Source organism: Haemaphysalis longicornis, unplaced genomic scaffold, assembly GCF_048455015.1.
Source record: "Haemaphysalis longicornis isolate Haplotype H1 unplaced genomic scaffold, Haemaphysalis longicornis Haplotype H1 scaffold_15, whole genome shotgun sequence".
NCBI lineage: Eukaryota > Metazoa > Arthropoda > Arachnida > Ixodida > Ixodidae > Haemaphysalis > Haemaphysalis longicornis.
The window spans coordinates 14,003,400-14,026,279 of NW_027526257.1; the positions used below are offsets into that span (position 1 = coordinate 14,003,400).

Genomic DNA, 22,880 nt, shown 5'->3' on the forward strand with positions numbered 1-22,880 from the left:
GTGTTACAGCAGCCATTTGGTTCTAAAAAAATGCCTCAGTGGCAAATGCAGTGAGTGCACTGGATGGTGCACTCAAAGGGCAGTGCAGTCAATCCGGTGTGCTGTTTTTTGCATGCTTTCATCACTACAGCGACCCACCGTTGTAGTGCAAAATTTGTCCAGATGGCAGGCTAGCCCGATTTCTATGGACTATATAGCAGTGATTCTCAAATGGGGTTTCGCGGACCCCGGGGGGTCCGCGAGAGCATTTGAGGGGTCCACGAAGCTTACCTCAAAACTTTTACTCCCGCCATTCTTTTCTCGATCTTGCCAGCACTTTCTTGCAATGCAATAAGGTGGCTTTGCCGCGTTACATGTACGTTTAGTTTCTCCGCGTAGCCCTATTTTAGCATCTGCTTTTTGCACGACACGCCAGCTATGAGAAGGAAAAAAGCAGACACAGAAGAGGCAACATATAGGTGTTTAGAAGAATTTTCGATTCAAGACCAGATTGTTTAACATGGTGCGCATCGTCATTAGCGTCAACCATAAAAGGCGGGCATCGAATAAGTGTGTGGGCTACGTAAGCTGCAAGTAGAAATTGTTTGGCATTTTGACACCAAACAACATATGCTCCATCGTGGGGTCCCCCATCACTTTCGCAAGCCCAAAAGGGGTCCCTGGGGCAGTCACGGCTGAGAACCACTGGACTATAGCATTGGGCTCAAACGATGCTTTAGAGGGAACTGCTTACAGCCCTACAACGGAGTAACTGCTGGGCCACAGGAAAGGTTGGCTGCCCCTCGATGCACGTCAGGTACAAAGCAGGTAGAGAAGGTGAAAGAACTGTGGTACCGGTAGCCAGAACTTAGTACGGGCCAGGCTACTTTACTAGGGGTGGATAACAACCTGGGATTGTGGTTACTAGTGCCCAGAAATTGGGGGGGGGCGATGTTGTGCTGTGCAAAAATCAAGAATGCATTTGGAAAAAAAGATCCAATTGAGAGAGAGGAGGATTGAAACAGACTTAGTTCGAACTGTGAACTGTTACGGGGCAGGGTGGTTTCGGGCTAGATCAAGAGACATGATCACAGGCTGGCAAGACGTGGCGTTGGGCTGCATTTGATAGGAGAGTTAAAGAAAAGTGATGATCAGTGAGAGAGGAGAACGCTCGGGGTGTTTGAAGACAAGTTTTGTGCAGTGAGAGACGAGCGTAGTCACAGTAGACGCTGTAACTGAGCAGAGGCAAACGGCGGTTGAAAATTTAGCTAGTACAGCAATCTCACTTGACAGGCCTTGATAAGTGGACAAGAAAGTGTCCAAAAACGCATGTGGGCAAAAATGCGCCATGGGGGAATTACAAATGCTATGGCTGAGTGAGTACGAATAACAAGGCAGTAACACTTTGGTGGTGCCTGCTTTTGAACTTGTAGATTAGAAATAAAAATAGCATGTGAGTGTGATCTTTAGAAATCTTTTTTTGGAAAAAATCAAGAGAAAACACAACTTTGCTCACTTTGAAAGAACTAGCCTCCATTGGTAACTAGGTCAGCTTCATTCCAGCCAAAAAAAGATGTTTTATTAACGAAAAAAAATGCAAGAAATATATTGATAAACTGTCAAATTTCCCGCTACAGTGCAGGAATAGAGGCAGCAGTGACGTGATGTGGACCAGCACTAAACACGCAGTTATCAGTATGTGAACTGTGTGTTAGCATTCAAGTGATACAATGAAACGGAACTAGAGGCACCACCACTACACTCGCCCTTCTACAGTTCCTTGGCAAAGGTTATCTTGCCTTTGTGTTACATGGCCACCCCCGTTTCTTCTTCATTTCTGCTAATATGTCATTAACACGTATTTGTTCCCTGACCCACTCCGCTTTCTTCTTGTCCCTTAACATTACACCTATCAGCTTCCGTTCCATTGCTCGCTGAGTCGTCCTCAGTTTAAGTTGCAGGAAGACGGCGGCACCCAAAACACGCAGGAAAGGGTGAGAGCGCGGCAACAAACTTTGCAACGAAAGTGTGAGCTTTCCTCTGCACATAAAAATTTTATATTTGGCACAGATGACGTTGAACACCCAACCAACCATTGCGCTAGCTCATTTAGTGTGCTCAAAACGCCTTTCAGGACTCCTTAACATCTCCGTCACTTCCTTAAAGTTTTCTATAAAATTTGTGTTATTTTTGTCGGGGCAAAGCAGTTTAATACTAAGCAAGCGTGTATTCGGTCTCCACGGCCTTTCGGTTCATTCGCTCAACTGCGACCGCCCCAACGCGCGCAGCACTTCTACCGGGAGGAGTCTGGCCGGCGGGAGCTGTTTGTGCGCTACGTGCACAAGCTGTGCGACCTGCACGTGCCGGCCGAGCACTTTGCTGAGGCGGCCTTCGCCCTGCGCCTGCACGCCGACCTGCTCACCTGGGAGGAGGGGGAGCAGGGGCGGCTCAAGGAGGAGCTCTACCTGCGCATGCTGCTCTACTTCGACCACGGAAAGGTCAGCACGGGGTCACTCCCGACCTCTCGCTCTCGCGTGCGACTCATTTGGCAAGGTTTGGCACCCACGTTGTTGTTGTACTGTTGTGGCGGTGGTGAAGGCGTTGTGGTGCTGAGCACAGATTTTCTCAATATACACCAGTTACCAAACTCCCCATAGGCCACATGTATTAAACACCGGTCCACGGTTGTCTCTCCTGTGCTAGAGCCAAACAGGGGCAAGCACGCGGCAAGTTGACTACCGTATTTGTGCACGTATAACCCGCACCAATACTGCGAAAATTTCAGTGGCAAAGTAGGGGGGCGGATAATAGGGGTGGTTTTCCTTTGGTAAAGCTCCCCGGCAATTCACGTTGTGCCGTGAAGATGACCTTGTGTACAACAGTGAGGACTGGGGCTCAATTGATAGCTTTAGCTGTGCAAGAAGGATAGGGCCACGGCAGCCCATATCCTGTGGGACTGCAGAGTATATCCAAGTGAAGCTAGTACAGCCGAGACGTTCCCGCCGCACCTAACAAGTGCGGCTATGAGCAAGGACTACGAAATACAACACATGGCCGTCCAGCAGGTGTTGGACGCCCTCAAACTTCAGCGCCCCGAAAGTGCTGTCTCCACCAGAGGCGTTGCATGAGTAGGTAAATGACAACGAGCGGCAGTCCGACACGACGTAAGGCAGCGTCTAAGTTGCAGGACAAATAAAGATGTTTTCTCTCTCTTTCTAGCTAGAGCAGTGACACTGAGTGAATTGTGACTTTGCCCTTGCAGTCAGTGTATTCTACTTGCTAAATATACGCTGTTTCTGTCTACATAGCTTGAGATGTGTTGCTTGAGTAGGCGGTATGTGGGCGATAGGTGAGGATTTTTTTTTTCTTTTCCAGCGGGCTGAAAGTAAAGGTGCGGATTATATGCAGGGGCGGGTTATACGCGAGAAAATACAGTAGTCTGCCATCTGTGGGCAGAAAGTGGAAATAGTGCTCAAGTGTTTCCCTGGTGCGGCGAGTGGCCGAAAGCCTGGTGCGGCGAGCGGCCGAAAGATGGCAATACCTCCGCGCTAGCATCAGCCAAGGCAGTGGCAGGTATCTGGATCATCAATCGCCTAAATGGCATCACAGCGGATATTAAGTTACACATACGAGAAATGGGATGACAGTGTGGTGAAAAGTTATGCTAGGGACTGTTGTTCACTGCTCTAATGATAGCAGCAATGAAATATCTGCCACGACGCTAAGCCTAAAGTTCCCAACATCCAACTCCAAGCATCCGAAGCCGGCTGCGAGCTGTTGGAGAAGGCCCTCTTCTAAATATCGCTGCACATAAGCATATTGTGTTCGGGTTCCCTTAAAGGGGCCCTGAAAGGCATTTTGAGCACACTAAATGAACTAGCGCAATCGCTAGATTGCGTCGCCAACGTCACCTGTGCCAAGTATTACTCTTTTACGCGCAGCGGAAAGCTCACACTTTTGTTGCAAAGTTTGTCGCTTTTTTCTCACCCTTTCCTTCGTGTTTTTGGACGCCGCCATCTTCACATGTCTACATCATCGATTCCCAGATGTTCGTCATGAGCTAGACATCCTGCTATTGGGCGGCTTTTTCACGCACTTCCGGCAAAGAGATGAGTCGTCTGCTCAGCGTCGGCTCGCCGGCTGATCTGCCAGCGGAGTGCCGGAGTGCTTTGACATTTTACGACAAACGAAACAAGTGTAAACAAACGCTTAACCGTTTGTATTGAATGCAACACGGCCATAACACGACGTGGATTTTATCTTACGTGAGTACGTACCATAAAGAAAGTCCCGTGGCACTTCTTTGGTGCAATCGCAGAGAACGCCCTGAGCCGAATGCCCGGGTTTGACGCGTACATTTTATTCAACTTCAAAACAATCCAGAGATGCGTTTCGAACGAACGCAACGTCACAACATGCGTTGCAAGTCTGAACCGCGATTGACAGACGATGAGTTGCCTCCTCCTGCCCGTCGTAAATACGGCACTCACCTCACACCCGGTTTGCGGGGACGAGCAGCAAGTCACAACTCTGGCGCGCAAGCGAGAAGGCTTTTAGCCAGGCACACTGCACATACCAAATGCGAGGTTGAGTGGTACGTCGTTCGAGAAAGATAATCCAGACCATGGGAAGCACTATCCACCCGCAGAAGTACAATGTCGCATTTCATCGCGAAATGAACGCGTCCACAACACACAGGAGGCGATGCACACACACACACACAGCTTCGGTCGTTGCATTGGCTTAGCTGCAAGCTTCGTTCGGACAATCAGCGATGCTACGACGATACAGAGCTGCGTGAGGACGACGTGCTAACCACTTCACGTATGTAAAAACACAGGGGCAAAGAACTAGGTTCATCGGAAGCAAAAAATCTTTCCTCCATTATAGTGCCTGAAATATACTGGCTAGTGTGCCGAGGGCGGGCTCCAGGCGGGCGCCGGGAGCGATGTACGCGGCCGTCTGCCGCTTGGGGCGCTGCCGTGCGGGAGTGTGCGCGTTCATCCGGCCCGAGCAGATCGCGCGGTTACCTCCGAGCTGCGTAGCAGACGGCAGCGGCAGAACTTTCCATTCCCGCTTGCGACGAAAGCGAGTGAAAGCGACGGGAATTCTGTCGCGCAACCAAAATTTGTCCCGACCATTCGACAAAAACGATCGTCGCGCGACAAAGCGACGGAATTCCTGCCGCTCTCACTCGCTTTCGTCGCAAGTGCGAACGGGCCTTTATGCGCAATCTCCGCCCCACATAAAACAAGCTCTTGCTTGTCGCCTGAGCATACGGTTGATATCTGACTACGTTACACTGTGCTTGCCAGTGTATTTAAACGATGTCACTAGGTTTGAAACGTACGCGCTCGGCGTGCAGCTTTGTAAACGCAAGCGGTTTCACATACGCACGCTATTTTGCTGCTAATAGAGTTTTAGTACAGCGTTTGTGGCCTTTGCATACGCTAAACGCTAAATTTTTGCGTCCCGCTACGTGACACCGCGATGGGAGTTTTAGTAGAGCGTCTCATCAGTTTTGCGTAGCGACACACTAATGCATACGGCGCCATCTGTCAAATGTTTTCCGAAATGTCTCGCTGGCTGATCTGCTAGCGGAGTGCCGGAGTGTTTGGACATTTTACGACTATCCAAACAAGTGCAAACAAACGCTTTCCCGTCAGTGTTGAATGCAACACATGGGTGCAGCTTGTCAGAACACGGGTTCTCGCTGATCAAGTGCAGCGTTGGTTTGCTCTTCGCCTTCACGTTCATCGCCGCTGATAAAGCGATCCGATCCGGCGCGTTTTGTGCACGGGTTCTGTGTCGGTTGAAAATGTCTTTTTTCACATGCCGCCGGTAGTAGGAATTACAACCACCGCAAAATAACACCCGGCACCAGCGGGGCCACATCTGAGACCGCGCTTTTTGGATAAACAGTGCGCGGTGCACCAAAGGGAACGAGCGCACGATTCTCCCCACGCGGCTGCGAGTTCGCCGCCGATACCAACTGCAGCCCTGCAGCTACGTACACCGCGAAAGGGCAAGGCCAGGCCGCACACATGCGGCCAGGTCATTCGTTCGCTTTTCCAGCCTGTGTCCATGGTGTCTACAGAGATGAAAAAGCCGAAAGAGCTGGCCCGTAGCAGACGGCAGTCTGTGGGAGCGCAATAGCGGAAGTACGTCACCGCTGAGGAGCGGAGCATCATGGGAGGGGAGGCCAACAGCGAAGAAACAGTTGAAAGGAGGAGGAAATACGGCGCGACGATAATTCGCGGTTTTTGATTTACGATTTCTCAGCTAATACTCATCGCTTTAACAAAATTCTTGCAGGAGGAGATTGCTAATACATTGCTTTATTTGGTTACATGTACATCCATGCATCGGCGGAAGGCATTTCAGGACCCCTTTAACTTTTTGGGGTCCCCCAACGCTTGGTTCCCGTATTCTAAAGCTCCCCATTACCCCACGACATGTTTCGCCACGTACACAGCCGCGCCTTTTGTGAGCAGTCTTGAGTTCTCGAACTTGATGCTAGAGAAAGGTGCAGGCTCATTGTGAACAGACAAAAGCCCACGTTGCAATTGTAAATTTCCATGGCGAGGTCCTAATTAAAGGGACACTGAAGTGATATGTAAACATTGCGGGATTACTAGCGCAAATTGTAGTCCGGAGTCCCCAGGCCATGTTTCGACCACTCTAGGCGCGTTTACGCGATTTTATTTAGTAGAAAAACTAATTCGAAAATGCTGTCCTCCTCTCTTTACGCTCGCCCATTTTCTGTGGCGTTTTCGTGTGACGTCAGGAGGGGATGAGCTGGCAATTGGCTGCGCCACGGCTGCGCTACTGCACGGCTCCCCGGCCGACAGAGTCAGTCGGCCCAGCGTTTCGTCCGCCGGCCGCCGGCGGGTCGTCGCAATCAAGGAGGTTAAAAAAAAATTGCTTGGTCGCAATTCGTTCGCTTAGTTGAAACGAAGCCAGGACACGTTTGTGAATGGAAGAATGTGCCTTTCTTTACTTGGTTTGTTTGTACACTTTATCTTGCTCCAAGTCAAGGTCGCTTCACACAAGCGCTGCACAAGCGCACATGCGACGCTTCGCTGACTGGTACGCCAGTAGGAAAATATAAGGCCTCTTGAAGGCGGGAGAAGAGTCAGCGAAGTCAATATAGGTACTGAGGAAATAAAATCAACTGATATTTTTACCGTACAGCGTAAAACTAGGGCGCGGGAAGCACTTTTTTGCGCTGGGCGAACAAGCACAGCGGTCAGCAGCACGACTACGCATCTGCGAACGCTTTTACGTCTACGAAATGCAATTGCTAGACGTGAGCTACTGTGGAAGCTCGGGCGACGCTTACTGCACGATCGCAGTACAACAAATAGTCACCTAAGCTGCTTGAAATGCCAAAACTAAATAAAAGTGTAAACCGGTTGTACAATATATACCCTATATTAGAAAGGGTTTCGCGTCCCGCTCCGTAGCTCAGTGGTCTGGGGCGTTGGGTATGTCACCGCAAAAGTTTTGCAAGTCACAAGTTCGAATCCCCGCGGGTACGTGCTTTTTTTTTTTGTAAGTTAACTTTTTTTGTTTTCCGCCGATGTTTTCTATATTGAGTTCACCTTTTTTTGGGCCGCAACGTTTCATGGCTACACGAACACAAGTTCACAAAACCCGCGCAGGCTGGCACTGGCGCGCTAGCGAGTTCTCGTTGGCGTGCTGTTGCCATAAGCACCGACTGCTTGCAGGCAGTGGGCACAGGCCAGAATGAACAGACCCTTGGCCTGGTGCGAACACGCTTTTTACGATACAGGCATGAGGGAGGCAAGCTCCAAATATGGGGGAAAAACGCATGACATTTGGGCGTCTGCGGGTACGCGGAGGGCGTTCATGCACTGCGTAGGTCTCGGCTAGTGAATGCTACGACTACAAGCCGTCCTGGGAGGCTTATCTTGTGCATTTTACAGCCGACAACATGGCAGAAGCGCGGTACGATGATTACTGAGATATTGAGAATGCCCATCCAACAACGCCATTGGTTATGTTTTACAAAACCGGAACCGAAACCGAAACTTGTGTGATTGCTAACCTTGGGCATCATCCAATCACGACGCCCCTCCTCTCAACGTCACAGCCTTAGTTGGTGCGGCCGCCACAAACCGCGCATGGTAGTTTTTCTTCTTTCGCGCTTTGTAAAATAATTACCGATTTGTCAACCGGATAAACGATGAAAAGTGTGCTAATTTGAGCCAGTCTACGCAGTGCAAGCAAAAACGGGAGCTTGACAAATTCACTTCAGTGTCCCTTTAAAAGCAAACATAGGGATGTCTAAACCCGCTCGAAGGCGTCGAAAGCTCACTTTAATACCATTCATACATTGCGGACAAGTTGTCCTGAAAAGTGAACATATCAGCAGTACGGAGATGGTGATTGTTAATCAAATGAGGTCATAACTATAATAAAAAAAAACATTGGAGGGGAAATAGGCACTGCTTAAACCAAACTGCAGATCGTGCCGGCACTTTTAAGCATGTGTGATGAAGCAGTCCGCCCACCGGTCTCACGTAGTCAATCATTTACCAGGCAATGCGCGCAGTACGCACGGGGAGATCACAAATGAGCGGCACGTTTCCGTCGCTGTTGCAAGGTCTGTTTTCTTTGCACACACGGTCTCGTACATATCACCTCGCAAGTATTTCATAATGAATTAACAGCGTACTTTTCTCGGCATCAATGTCATCGCCCTTGGCGTCAGCCATGGCTGCGTACGAGCTGTCGGTGGCGTCGCGATGGTAGCAACTACCTAAACATGGCAGTGTCACCGGGAACAAGCGAGTCGCTGATTGCCTTCCCAGATTATTCGGTCTCTAGACAACTTTTTTCTGCAATTTGCATCAAAACCGCGAGGAGGGGGCACACGGTGGCCACAACAAAAAACGCACGGTCACATAAGCACAGGAAATGTGTTCTAGCAGACGACAACATGACCGGGCGTCCTACAAGTGACGTCACTCGTAGGTGGCGCCACGGTATGTCCTCGAGGCCAATATTGAAGAACTCTGGCTGTGCTCAAAAACGCAGTTTGGTCTCGGCCATGGCTGCAGCTTTTCAGATGGAGGGGAAAAGGGAAAACACCTGTGTGTGTTCGACATTTCGGTGCACATTAGAGATGCCCCGCAGGTGGTCGAAAATAATCCGGAGCCCGCCACTACGGCGTGCCACACCAGCCAGGTGTAGCTTCAGCACATTAATCCCCAAGAATTGGGGCATTTCGTTGTACTGTAGTGCTTTGTCATGCAGATCCCTTCCACTGCAAGCCTCGAAATAAGTACTCTGATATCTTCTTTAAGGAGGGACACTGCTCTTAAAACAATTTCTTCTAATTTTAAGTAAACCAAGTGAAACTTGTCAGACCTGCCACTTCTTTCTCGCTGATTTCAAATATGGCATTATTTTTTTATTCCGTCAATTAGTTCCCAGGATAATTAGAAAAAATTAGCCATTTTTGGAGAAACGATAGAGAAAACAGTGTTAGTCATGAAACTGTAATCTTTATTTTTCTAATACTATGAATCACAGTGAATGGAATAAGAAAGAGGTTTTTGATGTAATGCTAGGAACTAATTTTATGACTCATTGAAATTTGGAGTTTGAAATCAACGTTCGAAATGGGTCCTGACCACTGGTGCAACCAAAGTTTATTGAGCTGTAAAATTAGTTCCTAGCGTTACATAAAAAAATGCTTTTTTATTACATTCACTAGTATTCATAGTATTAGAAAATATAAAAATTACAGTTGTATGACCAACACTGTTTTGCCTATTGTTCCTCCAAAATGGCTAATTATTTCTAATTATCCTGGGAACTAATTGACTGACTGAAAAAAATTATGGCATATTTGAAATCAGGGAGAAAAAAGCGGCAGGTCTGGCAAGTTTCACTTGGTTTATTTAAAAATTAGAAAAAATTGTTTCAAGAGCAGTGTACCCCCTTAAATTGTATGTGTTGGCATCCCTGTGCTTCAGGCCATACAGCATCCTGCTCCTCTGCAAGTATGAACCCGGCAATTATGATGATGATGATGATTATGATTGATAGTGGTATCCCCTTTGTAGCGGGGTGATGACGTGTGTCATCTTACCAAAAAAAAAACTGCGCACAGCCAGCACCACCTACTGGTTCACTGCAAAAACTGATAAAAGAACTCTGCTGTTTGGCTTTTGCAACTTAGTGGCAGAACCTTTGCCATTAGAGTGAGCAACCTGGGTTAAAGTGCTTGTAATGATAAATTCTTTTGTCTTGTCTAAAACAGCATTTTTTTTTTTTTACAATAAAATGGGCATCTTTTAGGGTGGTTTCGGCATATCAACACATTTAACTACTGTTCAGCATCGCACTGGAAGTGTTAAGCTTGTGCCTATCTGGGAAATGGACTATCGCTCAGGCCATTGGAGTAGACAAAGATGTGACTAGCAATAGACTTTAAAAATGTAGAGAGACTGCTTGTTCCACAGGTTCGCAACCATTGTGCTGGGGACTGTGTTGATTCCACGATGTAGTGCTGAATTCAACTGGATATTTGTCACGGGAAAAAAGATGAACAGTTGTTTTACCGTATGTGCCTTTCATTTGTGTTATTACAAGTGACCCATTGGCAAAGAGATGCCACAGGGGAACATGCATTAAGCAGGTTTATACTTGGAGAAGTTCTAAAAGCCGGGAAAAATCTGTAACACCAAGAAACGGAATCGCAGCGAAAATAAATCATCTCCATCAAATGCAACCTTTCACTTGCCAATCCATTTTCAAATACTGTCGGCAGGTTGTGAGATCACTGTGGGTACTGGCCTGTGACGAAGGCTTTACTCCAAGCAAACACATGCTGACCACCTTCTGTGAAGTTTGCCAAATCCTCAAATCCAAACGCTGCCAAATGTGAATCAGTGGTGGTCTTTGTCGTCTGCGTCTTTTATAGCTTTCTCTCGCTCTGTGGATGGATGTAAAGATGAAGGCGTTGCACTGCTGAGCACGAGGTCGCGGGTTCGATTCCCGGCCGCGGCGGCAACTTTTCTGATGGAGGCGAAAAGCAAGAACGCCCGTGTGTTCCAGATTTCGGCGCACGTTAAAGATCCCCAGGTGGTCAAAATTAATCCATAGGGGCCCTCCACTGCGGCGTGCCTCATCGCCTGCGTTGCGTCAGCGCGTTAAACCCTACAATCAGTCATCAATGTAAAAATGAGTGTTGTTTCGTTAAGTTACAGTAAAACCCCGTTACAAGAGACACTTGCTTACAAGGGACGTTTGAATGAAAACGGTTTGGTCGGTTTCCCTGTGTTCGCCATGTTAGCAATGTCGCATACAAGAGGCCTTGGTTGCAAGAGACACGTTTCCCGAGTTTTGATTGTCTCTTGTGATGAGGTTTTGCTGCATTGCTCAATGTTTGCCTATTGAGAGCCATTGTTAACACATCACCTGTGACGGCTGCTTCGCTGCAGTGCTGGGAAGAGGGTCTGCCGTTGTGCAAGGAGCTCGCCAACGTCTACGAGGGCCAGCTGTTCGACTACGAGAAGCTCAGCTCTGTCCTGGTGAGTGTCGGTGCTTCGCAGTTTATCAAGTGTGTCAAACAGGGGGCTAAAGATCCCATCAGTGGACAGAATCGGAACAGGGCTGGTCGCAGACTAGAGCACCCAGCCAGGCATGTAGGCAAGCCAAAGCTGCAGCTCTAAATGACACTCGAGTGAAAAGAAAACTCAAAGCAGGCAGCCTTTCGGTGAGCCAGGTTGAAAATGAGCGTGAAGGTGCCCCATTTCAATTGAAAATTAGTGGTTTTCCGAAGGCATTTGCAGGCACAGTTTGCATTAGGGGGTATCGTAATCGACAGCTGCTCTTTCTTTTTTTTTTTTTTTCTATTATGGACACATTATATGACAAAGACGTAAAAGTATGATATTTATGCAGAGGAGGTGTATGGGACAGAACCAAGGAAGTAAGAGAACGAGCCCTTCCATAGCTTTCAAAATCTTAATGGGGTGTCGGGAGTTAAATGGCATTGCAAGTGGAGTTGCCTTAACTCTCTCTCCCTCTCCGTTTGGTTGTGTATGTGGCCGAAAGAGTTGTGCGGTTAATTTTGCGTTCTCAGCAAGCACAGTTTCCCGCACTTCCAGATAGAAATGACGAGTGAAAAACGGGGTCTTAGTAAATCTTCTGCACCCACGTAACGTGGAGCAAACCCAACTGCGCGCAGCGGACCCATGCCCAGTTCTTGGAGAACATCCTGACTGAGCTGCGGCCAGAGCCCGAGTACTTCCGTGTCGGATTCGTCGGACTGGGCTTCCCTTCCTTCCTGCGGGTGAGTGTGCGAGAAGACGCTGCTCTTCCCAGCTCATCATCCCGCCTCCCGCAATGGAATTTTCCAAATGGGGGTGTGTGCTTGAGACTGCTGCCTAATTATGTTGAAATGTAGAAGGGCCTAGCAAAGCCCCTATTATGCTGTCCAGAAACAAGCCCCGTTAAAACTTCCCCCCGCCCAAATATTTAGCAAACAAACTTGCTGTGAAGTAAGAATCAGCTTTGATACTTGGATAGTTGTCTATCAGAAAAATTGGCCGCGTATCTGCTCCTTTCGTTGCAAATGCCGTCAAAAGACGATAGTCTTTATCGGCTTTTGCGAAGTAAATGCCTCCCTTCGCTTTACCGCTCAACTCTCATGTTGTTCCTCTTGCGTCGCGCTCCTCCCAAGGTAAAGACGCCAAATGTTTGCTTAAATCCTTTTAAATTTCCCGCGTTCCACTGCTCCAAACCGAATGTCTCGATGCGAACGCTGCCGTACGGCGAAGACGCGCGTTAATCGAGGCACCCTACTTCAACGTTTATAGAACCGCGTTTCGCTACTCCACATGCGTTGCAAGCAGAACGTGGAACCTATCTAGTGGAACCTTGCGTAACTGTTGCCGGTTGATTTCTTAAAATGGCGCCAGAAGCTATAGTGGCGCGGGCGACAGCAGGTGACGGCGGAGTGATTTCTTTTTCTGCAGTTGATGAAGTATTTAATTTCGCAAAAGTCAAGCATGTTTGAACTTTTATAAAGGAACACTGCAAATATCACTTCTGTATTGATTTGTTGTCTCATATTTGCGTAATGTCTTGTTCTTCTTCAACAATGTTGACAAGTATGAACATTACACCGGACATAGACGGGTAGATTTAGCTGTGACTATGTAAGACTATTGCGCAGGCATAGTTTTGCTTTGGCCGGGTGGCTGAATCGAGTCACAGACAGACAGACGGACAGACATACAGACAGACCAAAATTTTTGGGTTTAAGTAGCCCAAGAAAGACTATCGTCTTTAAAAACTAAAGGGGACTCACCTGTTTACAATCCTGTGGGACTTACGGACTTAGAAACCATCATGCACCAGTAGAAAAAGTTTTACAAATGCATGTATCAATGTTCCCAACGGCCTGGTTTGCTTATTTTTGAAATACAGTGGACTCCCGTTAAGATGAACTCGGTTAAGACGAACAACATTTTTGCTCACTTGTGACGTCCATGATTCAAAAAACCTCCGCTTAAGATAAATTCCTGATAATACGAACAAATTTTTACGGTCCCTTCGAGTTCATCTTAACGGGAGCCTACTGCGTGTGACCTCTGTACTGAAATAAAAACAAATAAAACTCTCGCTTGCTAGACAGCTAGCGCCGTCTAGTGAAAACTGGATAGACTGAAAGACATTTTTTGTTTATTTTTGTCTGGACAAAGAAGTGAAATATTTCTAAAAGAAGCAAACTACGCCACTAGGAACGCTTCCGTGGATTTGTAAAACCTTTCATATCACTACACAATCGTTTTTAAGTCCTTGGGTTGTTTGTTTTCGGTTAAAACTCGATTTTGCCCTATTTTTACACTCCGAACACGTTTGAGGAGAATCGGGTTCGACTCGATTTCTCCCTGAATATGTAGACCTTTCGAAAGTGCCGATCTGCACAAGCATGGGCTGATGGTCTGGAGTTCTCAGTACGTGCTGGAAGCAGTCACCACAAATACAGCTTTTGCACTCGTTGAGCGTTGGCCACTGCCTCAGGCAAACGCCAGGCAGGCAAATGCTGCACTGACATTGTTGTGCCTAGCCAATTGAAGCTTTGATGTCCAGAGAACTTTCTCCCAGTTAAGATACATTCAACAATCGGGCAGGTCTTGAATGGAGACCGACATGTTGCGCATGCAGATGATAATGTACATGAACAGGGATGTGTAAAAAAAAATCGCAATGTCCAGCTTTCTGTGAATAAAATGGTTCAATCGATGCTCTTTACTGTCACCGTTGCTGGTTCATTTCCAAACAAATGCAAGATTTCCCCCTGATTACCGGCTTGAAACAACAACCAATTTTAACGACTTCGAGCCCAGAAGCTCGTGAGACCTAGTGATAAAATAAACTGAGTGTATTTCTTGGTACATCTCCACATTTAACCCAAAAAAACATGAATTTCAGGCTTTAACCCTAAAAAACATGAATTCAGGCTAGTTTTACAACAAAACCTAATTTTTTTCCGGATTATCAGTTTGAAAAAGACCACCTGGTTTTTACTCCCCGATTTTTAAAAAATATAAAATGTGTAAACTAACAGCCCTAGTCATGAAGAATTAGTAAGTCTATAAGTCCCCCTTAATGAAGCCCTTCCCTGTTAATCCCCACCCCTCTCTTCCTTCCGTTGTCTGCAGAACAAGGTGTTTGTGTACCGGGGCCTGGCGTACGAGAAGGTGGGGGCCTTCACCCAGCGCCTACAAGGCCAGTTCCCCGAGGCCCAGCTGCTCACACACAACGCGCCCCCCGACGCCGCTCTGCTCTCTTCGCCCGACCAGTGTGCGTACTCTGCAGTGACTCCTCACTTTGTGCGTTTGCAAACTGCCAACTGTGGCATTTTTGAAGCGAAGCTTTCAATGCCCCACTGATGACGTACGATGTCACCGAAAACACACTGCAGGGAAGCCAACTTCACTCAGTGGGTTTCGCAAAACAGTGATGATGATGATACGCAAAGGCACTTCAAGTGCCTCAAGAAAAAAAGAAGCTTCTCATAGCAGGAATCGAAGTTGTGTTCCTCGCGCCATGAAACTATAATTGTCCGATTGCACCTGCACCATTCCGACATGGTCGCAGCCGTTTGGCTTTCGGACATTGGCTTTGAGTATGGTTGCATGGGGGAAAGCTCCATGTTTTAACCATCTTTGTCTTAAGAAAGGGGGATTGATTTTGGGTTAATAGGAAGTGTTTGTGTGCGTGTTCCCATGAGAAAGCAGGCACAGTTGAGTGAGTAAGATTACAGGCTGTGCCTTCTGTGGTCAAGTGGAGGGAGCTGGTGCAACTGGAGTCCCACCTTCCTTGTCACAGGGGGAACAGCCTGTCAGCCAGCACGCTTACCTGCTTGCTTTTTTTGTTTGTTTGTTTGTTTGTTTGTTTTGGTTGGGCCAAAACTTGCAAATGAATATACATGCGTCAGTATATGTTGATATGAGCATCTCACTGCATTCAGAATAAGTGTTTAAATGGGTGTCATTATGTCATAAAAACGGAGGGGCTGCGTGATGTTGAATGATTGCGATATTTTCAACTGCCTTGAGAGATTCACATTACTGAGATTCTGTGTGACAATGGTGATGGTAAGGATAATTAGACGATGTGGTGAAGAACTGCCAAATTGAGACGTACATGTATCAAGAAGAAGCATCGCACTTTCGTCTGTGCATGTTCGTACTGCGTGTTTTCAAGTGAGGAACCACTGTCGAGCCAGGGTCGATGATGATGATGATGGTGATGATGATTTCTATTGGTTTCCCCTTTGTATCGGGGTGATGACATGTCATCTTACCAAAAAGCACTAATATACCTATGTTTTACACTCTTGGCTTAATACTAGCGCTGCTTATGAAACCTTATGAAGCCTTATGAAACATTGGCTTTGCCGCAAGGCACTCCCACATTTTTTGCTTCACTACTGCATGCCCCTTAGCATGCTCGCTTCTTTTTTTTTTAACCGTGTATAACATCTCTGTTTTGCAAAAGCACCAAGCACACGTGCAGCCTCCATAAAACGCAAGCGTATGTCATAACTTGGGCAGTTGAGAACAGTGTTTTGAGTTCTACAGACACCTACAACGTTAAGAACTTAGTAGCTAGCCAGCACCAATGAAGTTACCTTTCAGTTGAGTCGTTACGTTTCAATTTTTCCGAGTAACTGCACGACTTTGTCTAGTGGACCTCCCAAACAGTGCTGAATAAGCGCTGGTAGATATGACTTACAGCTGACATGTTGAACCTTGCCATTGTAATAGGCCAAGCTCCATGTAAGTTAGTGAGACCAAGTGTGTGCTTGCCTTTCATTCACCTTTCGGCTGAATGAAATTTCTGTAATAGCCACAGTTATCACTCAGACCATGCATGTCCGTCTTCTGTTTCGTCTTCAAATTGCACTTTTTGCTCCTCAGTTATGCTGTACCAACCAGCCCAAGCACGCACTTTACTAGAGCATTCATCTTCCCTGCGTGGTAATGATTCTAACTTGTGGGGGCGGTGTGGCACCAACAGACGTGCAGGTGTGCGGCGTGCGTCCGCTGGCCGAGGTTCGGCCGGAGCTGGAAGGCCGACCGGAAAGAGTGCAAGCCTACTTTCGGGTCAACCGGGTGCGGGCCTTCCAGCTGGACCGTCCAGTGCATCGAGACGGACCCCCGGACAAGGACAACGAGTTCAAGGTGACACTGCCCTTCCTTGGCATTTGGCATTTGTCTTCTTGTTTTTAAGGCGAAAGCTTTCTTAGTGGGACCAGTGGCTTCCTGTCAAAAGGCTGATGCATCTCCCCATAGACTGGCTGATCGGCCGAAGAGCTCTGATAAGATCTCTACACACGAAGGACGTGCGTGAAGCCGGGCTTACCGTATTTTCGCGCGTATAACCCGCACCAAAAATGCAAAAAATTTAGTGCCAAAGTAGCAGGGCGGATAATACGCGGGGTTTTTTCTTTAGTGCAACTCCACGCCAATGCGCATTGTGCTGCGAAGATGACCTTGTGTACAACAGTGAGGAGTGCGGCTGCAGTGATCGATAGCTCTAGGGAGAGCAGTGACACTGAGTGAATTGTGACTTTCACCTTGTAGTTTGTGTATACTACTTGCTAAATATACGCTTTTTCTGTCTACATAGTATGTGATGTGTTGCTTCAGCAGTAGCTTTGGTGCAGCCTTTCCTGTATCAGATGTGCGGGCAATACGCGAGGATTCTTTTTTTTCTTTTCCGACGGGCTGAAAGTGGGGGTGTGGATTATATGCAGGGGCGGGTTATACGCGCGAAAATACGGTATTCAATTCTGTCAAAGCGGTTGCTTATAAATCGCGAAAAAGGAGCGCTTCTAGATAAGACAATAGTGCACGCTTGGATCATGAAGAAGGAGTACAGTTAAACCTCGTTATAACGAGACGGCCTAAAAGAAATAATGGATATAACGAGCGAGTTGTAATTCCCCTTGAAAGTTCTCATAGAAACCAGTGTATCTAAAACCTCGTTTTAGCAAGCTGAAATTTGCCTGTTACGGGATGTAACGAACAAATTTCGTAAGGAAATAAAATTTTGAGTTACTGTCACGACAGTGCGCAACGCGAAAGCTTTATTTAACAGTTTGAAACTCCCGCCATGCATCCTCGAGCAATGCGCGCCATGACTCCCACCTTTTTCTCGCTACACACGGCGTGCAGCCAGTGCACGCAGCACGTGCGGCCATGCCACAACACGGGAGCCGCGCTGTTGAAGTTGTGCGCATGTGTGTGTGTGTGAGTGTTTTTTAGTGGCTTATCCTTATCTTTTATCGTGCTATGCACTTGGTTTGAGCTGCATGAAGCGGGAAGCGAAAGTGAAAGAACCCAAGACCACAAGGCGGCTATAAGAAAAGCCGTCCCACCCTGCATGAAGCTGTCCGATCTGTCGTTTGCATCAGAAAGATGCATCAACGTCCAATTACAAACTTCTTTGCACCAAAGAACGTTTAAAATACGAGTTACTTATTTCAAACGTCAATAAAGTAGGTGCGTGACTTTTCGTTTTTATCTCCGGAATGCAGTTACGTTGTTGTGTACCACCGTGTGACAGGATCCAATTTCAACTGCTATTTGTTAGGGTAAGCGCAGTGCACAATAGTTGCAGTAAATGCCCGCTACAAAATAGTGGTTATAGTGAGCAATAATAGTATACGCTCATCTCAAAAGCCACGTATCAGTACAAATTTACATTGTTCGTAGATGCGTTTACTTAGTGCACGAGAAGTCGTCGCCTGTGTTTGTTCTTTATTCGTAATTTTGGTCTCTGAAGGTGTGACGGTCGATTGGTTGCACTTTCAGTGAAAGGTGGACACACTTTTAGCGAAGGGTTTGACGGACTTTCGATGCAGTTTTGATGGCAGGAAGCATTCCCGCTTCACTCAACTTTCTTTAGGAAAGGATGGTGGAATTTTTGTCGGTTGAGTTTGAAATTTAAATCACAATCCACTGTTGCAAGGAAGTGAAGTGGAACTCGGGTGGCGCATGGAGCGCTGAAAGCTGGTGAGTGGTCCGCGGTGCCCGTTCGTGTGTCCAACGCTTCCAAACACGTCCGCAGATTTTTTTTTGTTTCTGACACTTTGTTTCCATCTCTGGAAGACACCAGATGAAAATCTGAGCCGCATGGCATGTTTACTGCTTTAGTTAAATGCTTTCACCAGGATGGGTCTCCAGCTGTCAGCTGTTGCAGCTCTGTTTGAAATGGATCGCCTGCCGGAAAGTGCACGCAAAGAACTACCTTGAAGTACTGTGCGGCGCACAGCATTAGCGTCCAACTTTGCAATTTTTAGCACTTGTCATACGCATTGTGTGACACATGGTACAGTGGAACCCTGATACGACTTTCAAGGGACCATGATCGGAATACGGGTAAATGCTGGCCTACTAGACGGTCTCACATGACAGTAGGGCTAAAAACTTATTTAAACTGCAGTGGATACTGTCCCCCGGACTTACAATGACCCACTTGTGATGATGGATCACCGCGATCCTGGCAAGTTCCCGGTAGAAACAATGCATTAAAAGTCCCGATGATACAACGTGCGGGTGTGCGCAGTCAGAATCGGGTTGTTGTTAGTCCGGGGTACGTATCAACGGGGTTCCACTGTACTTTGAGGGAGAACATTGCAAAAGACGGAACAAAATAAAGGAGTTCACGCAACAGAATTCACTGCGTTGTGCGGGTCTCCTGTTCATTTTCTCCCATGTGTTGCTATGTTCTCCCCCAAAGCACACCAAGCCTGGGCTGTTCAGGAAGTAAAGCTGTCTCAGGTTCTGCAGTACGTTCTCTGTGCAAGTGTGCACAAAATGGTTCAAGGAACTTACATCATGATGTTGGTGGTTCGCTTCTGGCACATGGTGGACACACCGAGTAGCATTGAGAGAGTGAGCTCTTGATAGCTTGCTGGTGCATGCTTTTGTGCCAACTTTTATTCAGGTTTTTTAATCCGATGGGGGACTGTCACGAAACTCAGTATACTGAGTCTGAATAAGCCATGGAACAGAAGATGATAGGAGTAGTACTCGGGGACCGGAAGTGAGCTTCCTGGATCAGCGGGCAAACTCGAGTAGAACCCGTCGCGGTGGCTCAGTGGCTAAGGCGTTGCGCTGCTGAGCACGAGGTCGTGGTTTCCATTCCCGGCCGCGGCGGCCGCTTTTCTGATCGAGGCCAAAAGCTAAAACGCCCGTGTGTACGAGACTTCAACGCATGTTAAAGATCCCCAGGTGGTCAAAATTAATCCGGAGCCCTCTCCACTATGGCACATCTCATCGGCTGCGTTGCGTGGGTGCGTTAAGCCCTACAATCAATCAATCAATCAAACTCGAGTAGAAAATATCATAGTTCAAGTAAGGAAAAAGAAATGGACTTTGGCTGGCCATGTAGGGAGGCAGACAAACCGACGACCGGTGGACAATTTGAGTAACAGAGTGAATACCAAGAGATGGGTTAGAAAAAGGGGGAGGCCAGTAATCTGTTTGAGGGAGGGATGAATTCAGGAAATTCGGGTACCAACTCGAGCAGTGAAAGACAGGAGCGGTTGGAGATCAGTGCAAGAGGCCCTTGTCCCGCAGTGTACCAAACTAGGCTGTTGATGATGGTGATGACGACCACTGATTCTGAAGCACCTGAGCACCCACGCTCGTGGGAGCGTGCACTTTCATTCCAGCCTTGACTGCTGAGTTGCAGCACACATTCTTTTCACACCACTGCATTCGATTGAAGAAGGAACTTGGTGAGGATTGAGTGCTTTCACCGTAGTTTGTTCGTTGGATGTCGCAGGGGAGATGGGCAGAGCTGTGCGATTGAAATGTCATGTTGGTGAAGTGAGACTGTCACAAGACATTAGCCGCATTCAAGGGTGAAGATGAGGGAGCAGGAGAGTGTGCTTCTCTCCCCCCTGCAGAGCCTGTGGCTGGAGCGCACGGTGCTGGAGACGTGCTCCCCCCTGCCGGGCCTGCTGCCCTGGGCGGAGGTGGGGGCGCAGCGGTGCGAGTGGGTGTCCCCCCTGGCGCACGCGTGCGAGGCGGTGGAGGCCATGACGGGGGAGCTGCGGCGCCTGGTGGCCCTGCACTCGCGGGAGCCCCAGCGGCCCCTGGCGCCCCTGAGCATGCGCCTGGCCGGGGCCATCGAGGCCGCCGTCAACGGGGGGCTCGCCAAGTACCACCAGGTATGCGGGCAGAATAGTATGACAAACGATGGTTAAGGATGATGACCGATCTGTTTACAGTTTGTACGGCCACAATCAAAACTTTACGGACCAGGGAAAAGGAAACTTCACGTTATTTCTCTGCCTATAAGCCCGACAAACTGTCGAATGCATGCGAGATGTCGTATAGGTACTGAACTAATGAAAACTACCTCACGTAGTACTCCGGGCTGCTGTGCAGCAGAGAAATAACTCAAAATTGCTGCTTTTGTGGTCCACAAACTTCTGCTCTGAGGTGTACATGGCAGCCATGACAGCACCCAGCAAGGCCATGTGCTCCCCCTCCTTCGTCATCGTTTGTAACATCGTCATATTTCCCTTCTCGTAAAAATATATACGGGAGGCAAAACGACCCAGGTGCGGGCAAGCACCAGATGATGTCAATAGGCAGTTTTAGCATATCGTTACCGTGTTTGCGTTACCGTTTACCGTGTTACCAGAAGCCTGAGTTTCCGTTTACCGCTGAAAACGGTAGGGCACGTTTTAGCGCACCGTTTGCGGTTTGCATACTCCGGCCGCCGAGGTGCAGGTAGCGCCATCTGATGAATTAGTCTCAAAGCAAATCACTCATAATTTTCTTGCTCATATCTATTTGCATTAGTTTAAAGTAACTTGAATACAGTCAAACCCCGCGATAACGAAATACCGCGCATACGAAATTCCCGCGGCAACGAAATATTTTCGCATCCCCGGCGAACGTCCATAGACGCCCATGTATTTTATATCTCGCGGCAACGAAACGTTTTTGGAAACTGATCCCGCGCTAACGAAATTCTCTGCAAGTTTGGTCGGCATTTTACCTACCCACTGAAGGTTAACTGTGTCCAAAAAGTGCTCAAATACATTTCTTTCGGACTCAAAGTGCGTAAACTTCTGCCACAGCACTTTTGCATGGCCGCCGCCATATTTGTTTACAAAAGACCGCGCAGCCGGCGGCCATGGAGGCAGCCTCGCAGCGCCACAACCAGGGGGCGACACATGGTGGCTCAAGTCACGGCTTTGGCTTGGGCTACGTAGCCCGCTACCGCTAAACAGCGCGCGTGCGTTTGTTGTGTGTGCGGCGATCGGCGTGTTTGCTCACGGTAAGATGCCTTCGCCAGCCCAAAAGTGGAAGTTTTTATCGCTACGAGATAAGGCAGCCAACATCGTCGAAGTCAGTGGCCCAAGTGGAGGAAGGGAGTATAAAGGGAGGATAGCGCCGACGAGTTTGGAAACGCCTGCAGCTCACTCAACCATTCCAGTTCTCACGTGCGCAAAACAAAACAGTGACGGCTGTAGACTTTCTGGACGTCAACAAAGCTGTGCTCACTTAGTTTTCTAAACAGTATTGGTGCAACGAAGTGCCACTCTGTCTAGCAAAGTTCATAAACAGAAGAAGCTGGGCTTCGCTTGCATGATCGGACATACTCGGTGCCGAGGGCCAGGGCGAAAAACGTGCAGAGGAGGTGAACCCACGGAGTGTTTTGGATGCGTTTGACACGATCTCGTCGTTCTTAGGCGTGCGCGACGACTAGCAATGAACCACTTGTACAGTGAGACCTGAACTGTGACGTTGGCTGCAAGGTAAGGCTCACGAAGCACTATAACCGACTTAAGGAGGAGGAAAAAACGTTTTTATTTGAGCCGACAAAAAAAAAAAAAAAGAAGGTGGGTGGCCTCTTCTCAGTTCAGAAAGCCGCGAGCGACTGCTGCTGCTCTAGCCCGGGAGGTCAGGCGTTCCTGAGTCCCGAGCTGAGAGCTGGTCAGCCCGCACTCCCACTGCTCCGGGGTGGGGGAAGGGAGGGGGTTCGGGTGGTCGGCGCATTCCCATACAAGATGGTACGTCGTATTGGGAGTGTAGCAGGTAGGGCAGTTGTAAGGGTAGGTAGTGGGGGATATATGGTGAAGAATACGAGTGTTAAAATAAGTTTCCGTCTGGAGTCTGCGCCATATTCGGGCGTCGCAAGTGCTGAGGGAGGGATGAGGGGGTGGGTAATAGAGACGGCTCTGACGGTAGTGGTGCAGTATATCAGTGTAGCGACTGGGAACGGGAAGGTTGGAGGACGATGCAGCCGAGTTGCCCGCCCCTGATGGGAATGCCCGGAGTAAGATATCGCGGGCAGCGGCATGTGCCGCCTCATTCCCT

At 48.2% G+C, this 22,880-nt stretch overlaps 1 protein-coding gene across 1 annotated transcript in view; it reads left to right on the top strand.

Annotated features, from left to right (window-relative positions):
• Positions 1 to 22,880, top strand: part of Spg (dedicator of cytokinesis spg) — a 126,566-nt gene that overhangs the window by 71,923 nt on the left and 31,763 nt on the right. Inside the window, exons 25-30 of the mRNA XM_077695583.1 lie at positions 2,268 to 2,477; positions 11,457 to 11,546; positions 12,206 to 12,310; positions 14,688 to 14,829; positions 16,552 to 16,715; positions 20,453 to 20,716. Coding sequence (XP_077551709.1) covers positions 2,268 to 2,477; positions 11,457 to 11,546; positions 12,206 to 12,310; positions 14,688 to 14,829; positions 16,552 to 16,715; positions 20,453 to 20,716 — 975 coding nt within the window. The remainder of the gene's footprint in view (positions 1 to 2,267; positions 2,478 to 11,456; positions 11,547 to 12,205; positions 12,311 to 14,687; positions 14,830 to 16,551; positions 16,716 to 20,452; positions 20,717 to 22,880) is intronic.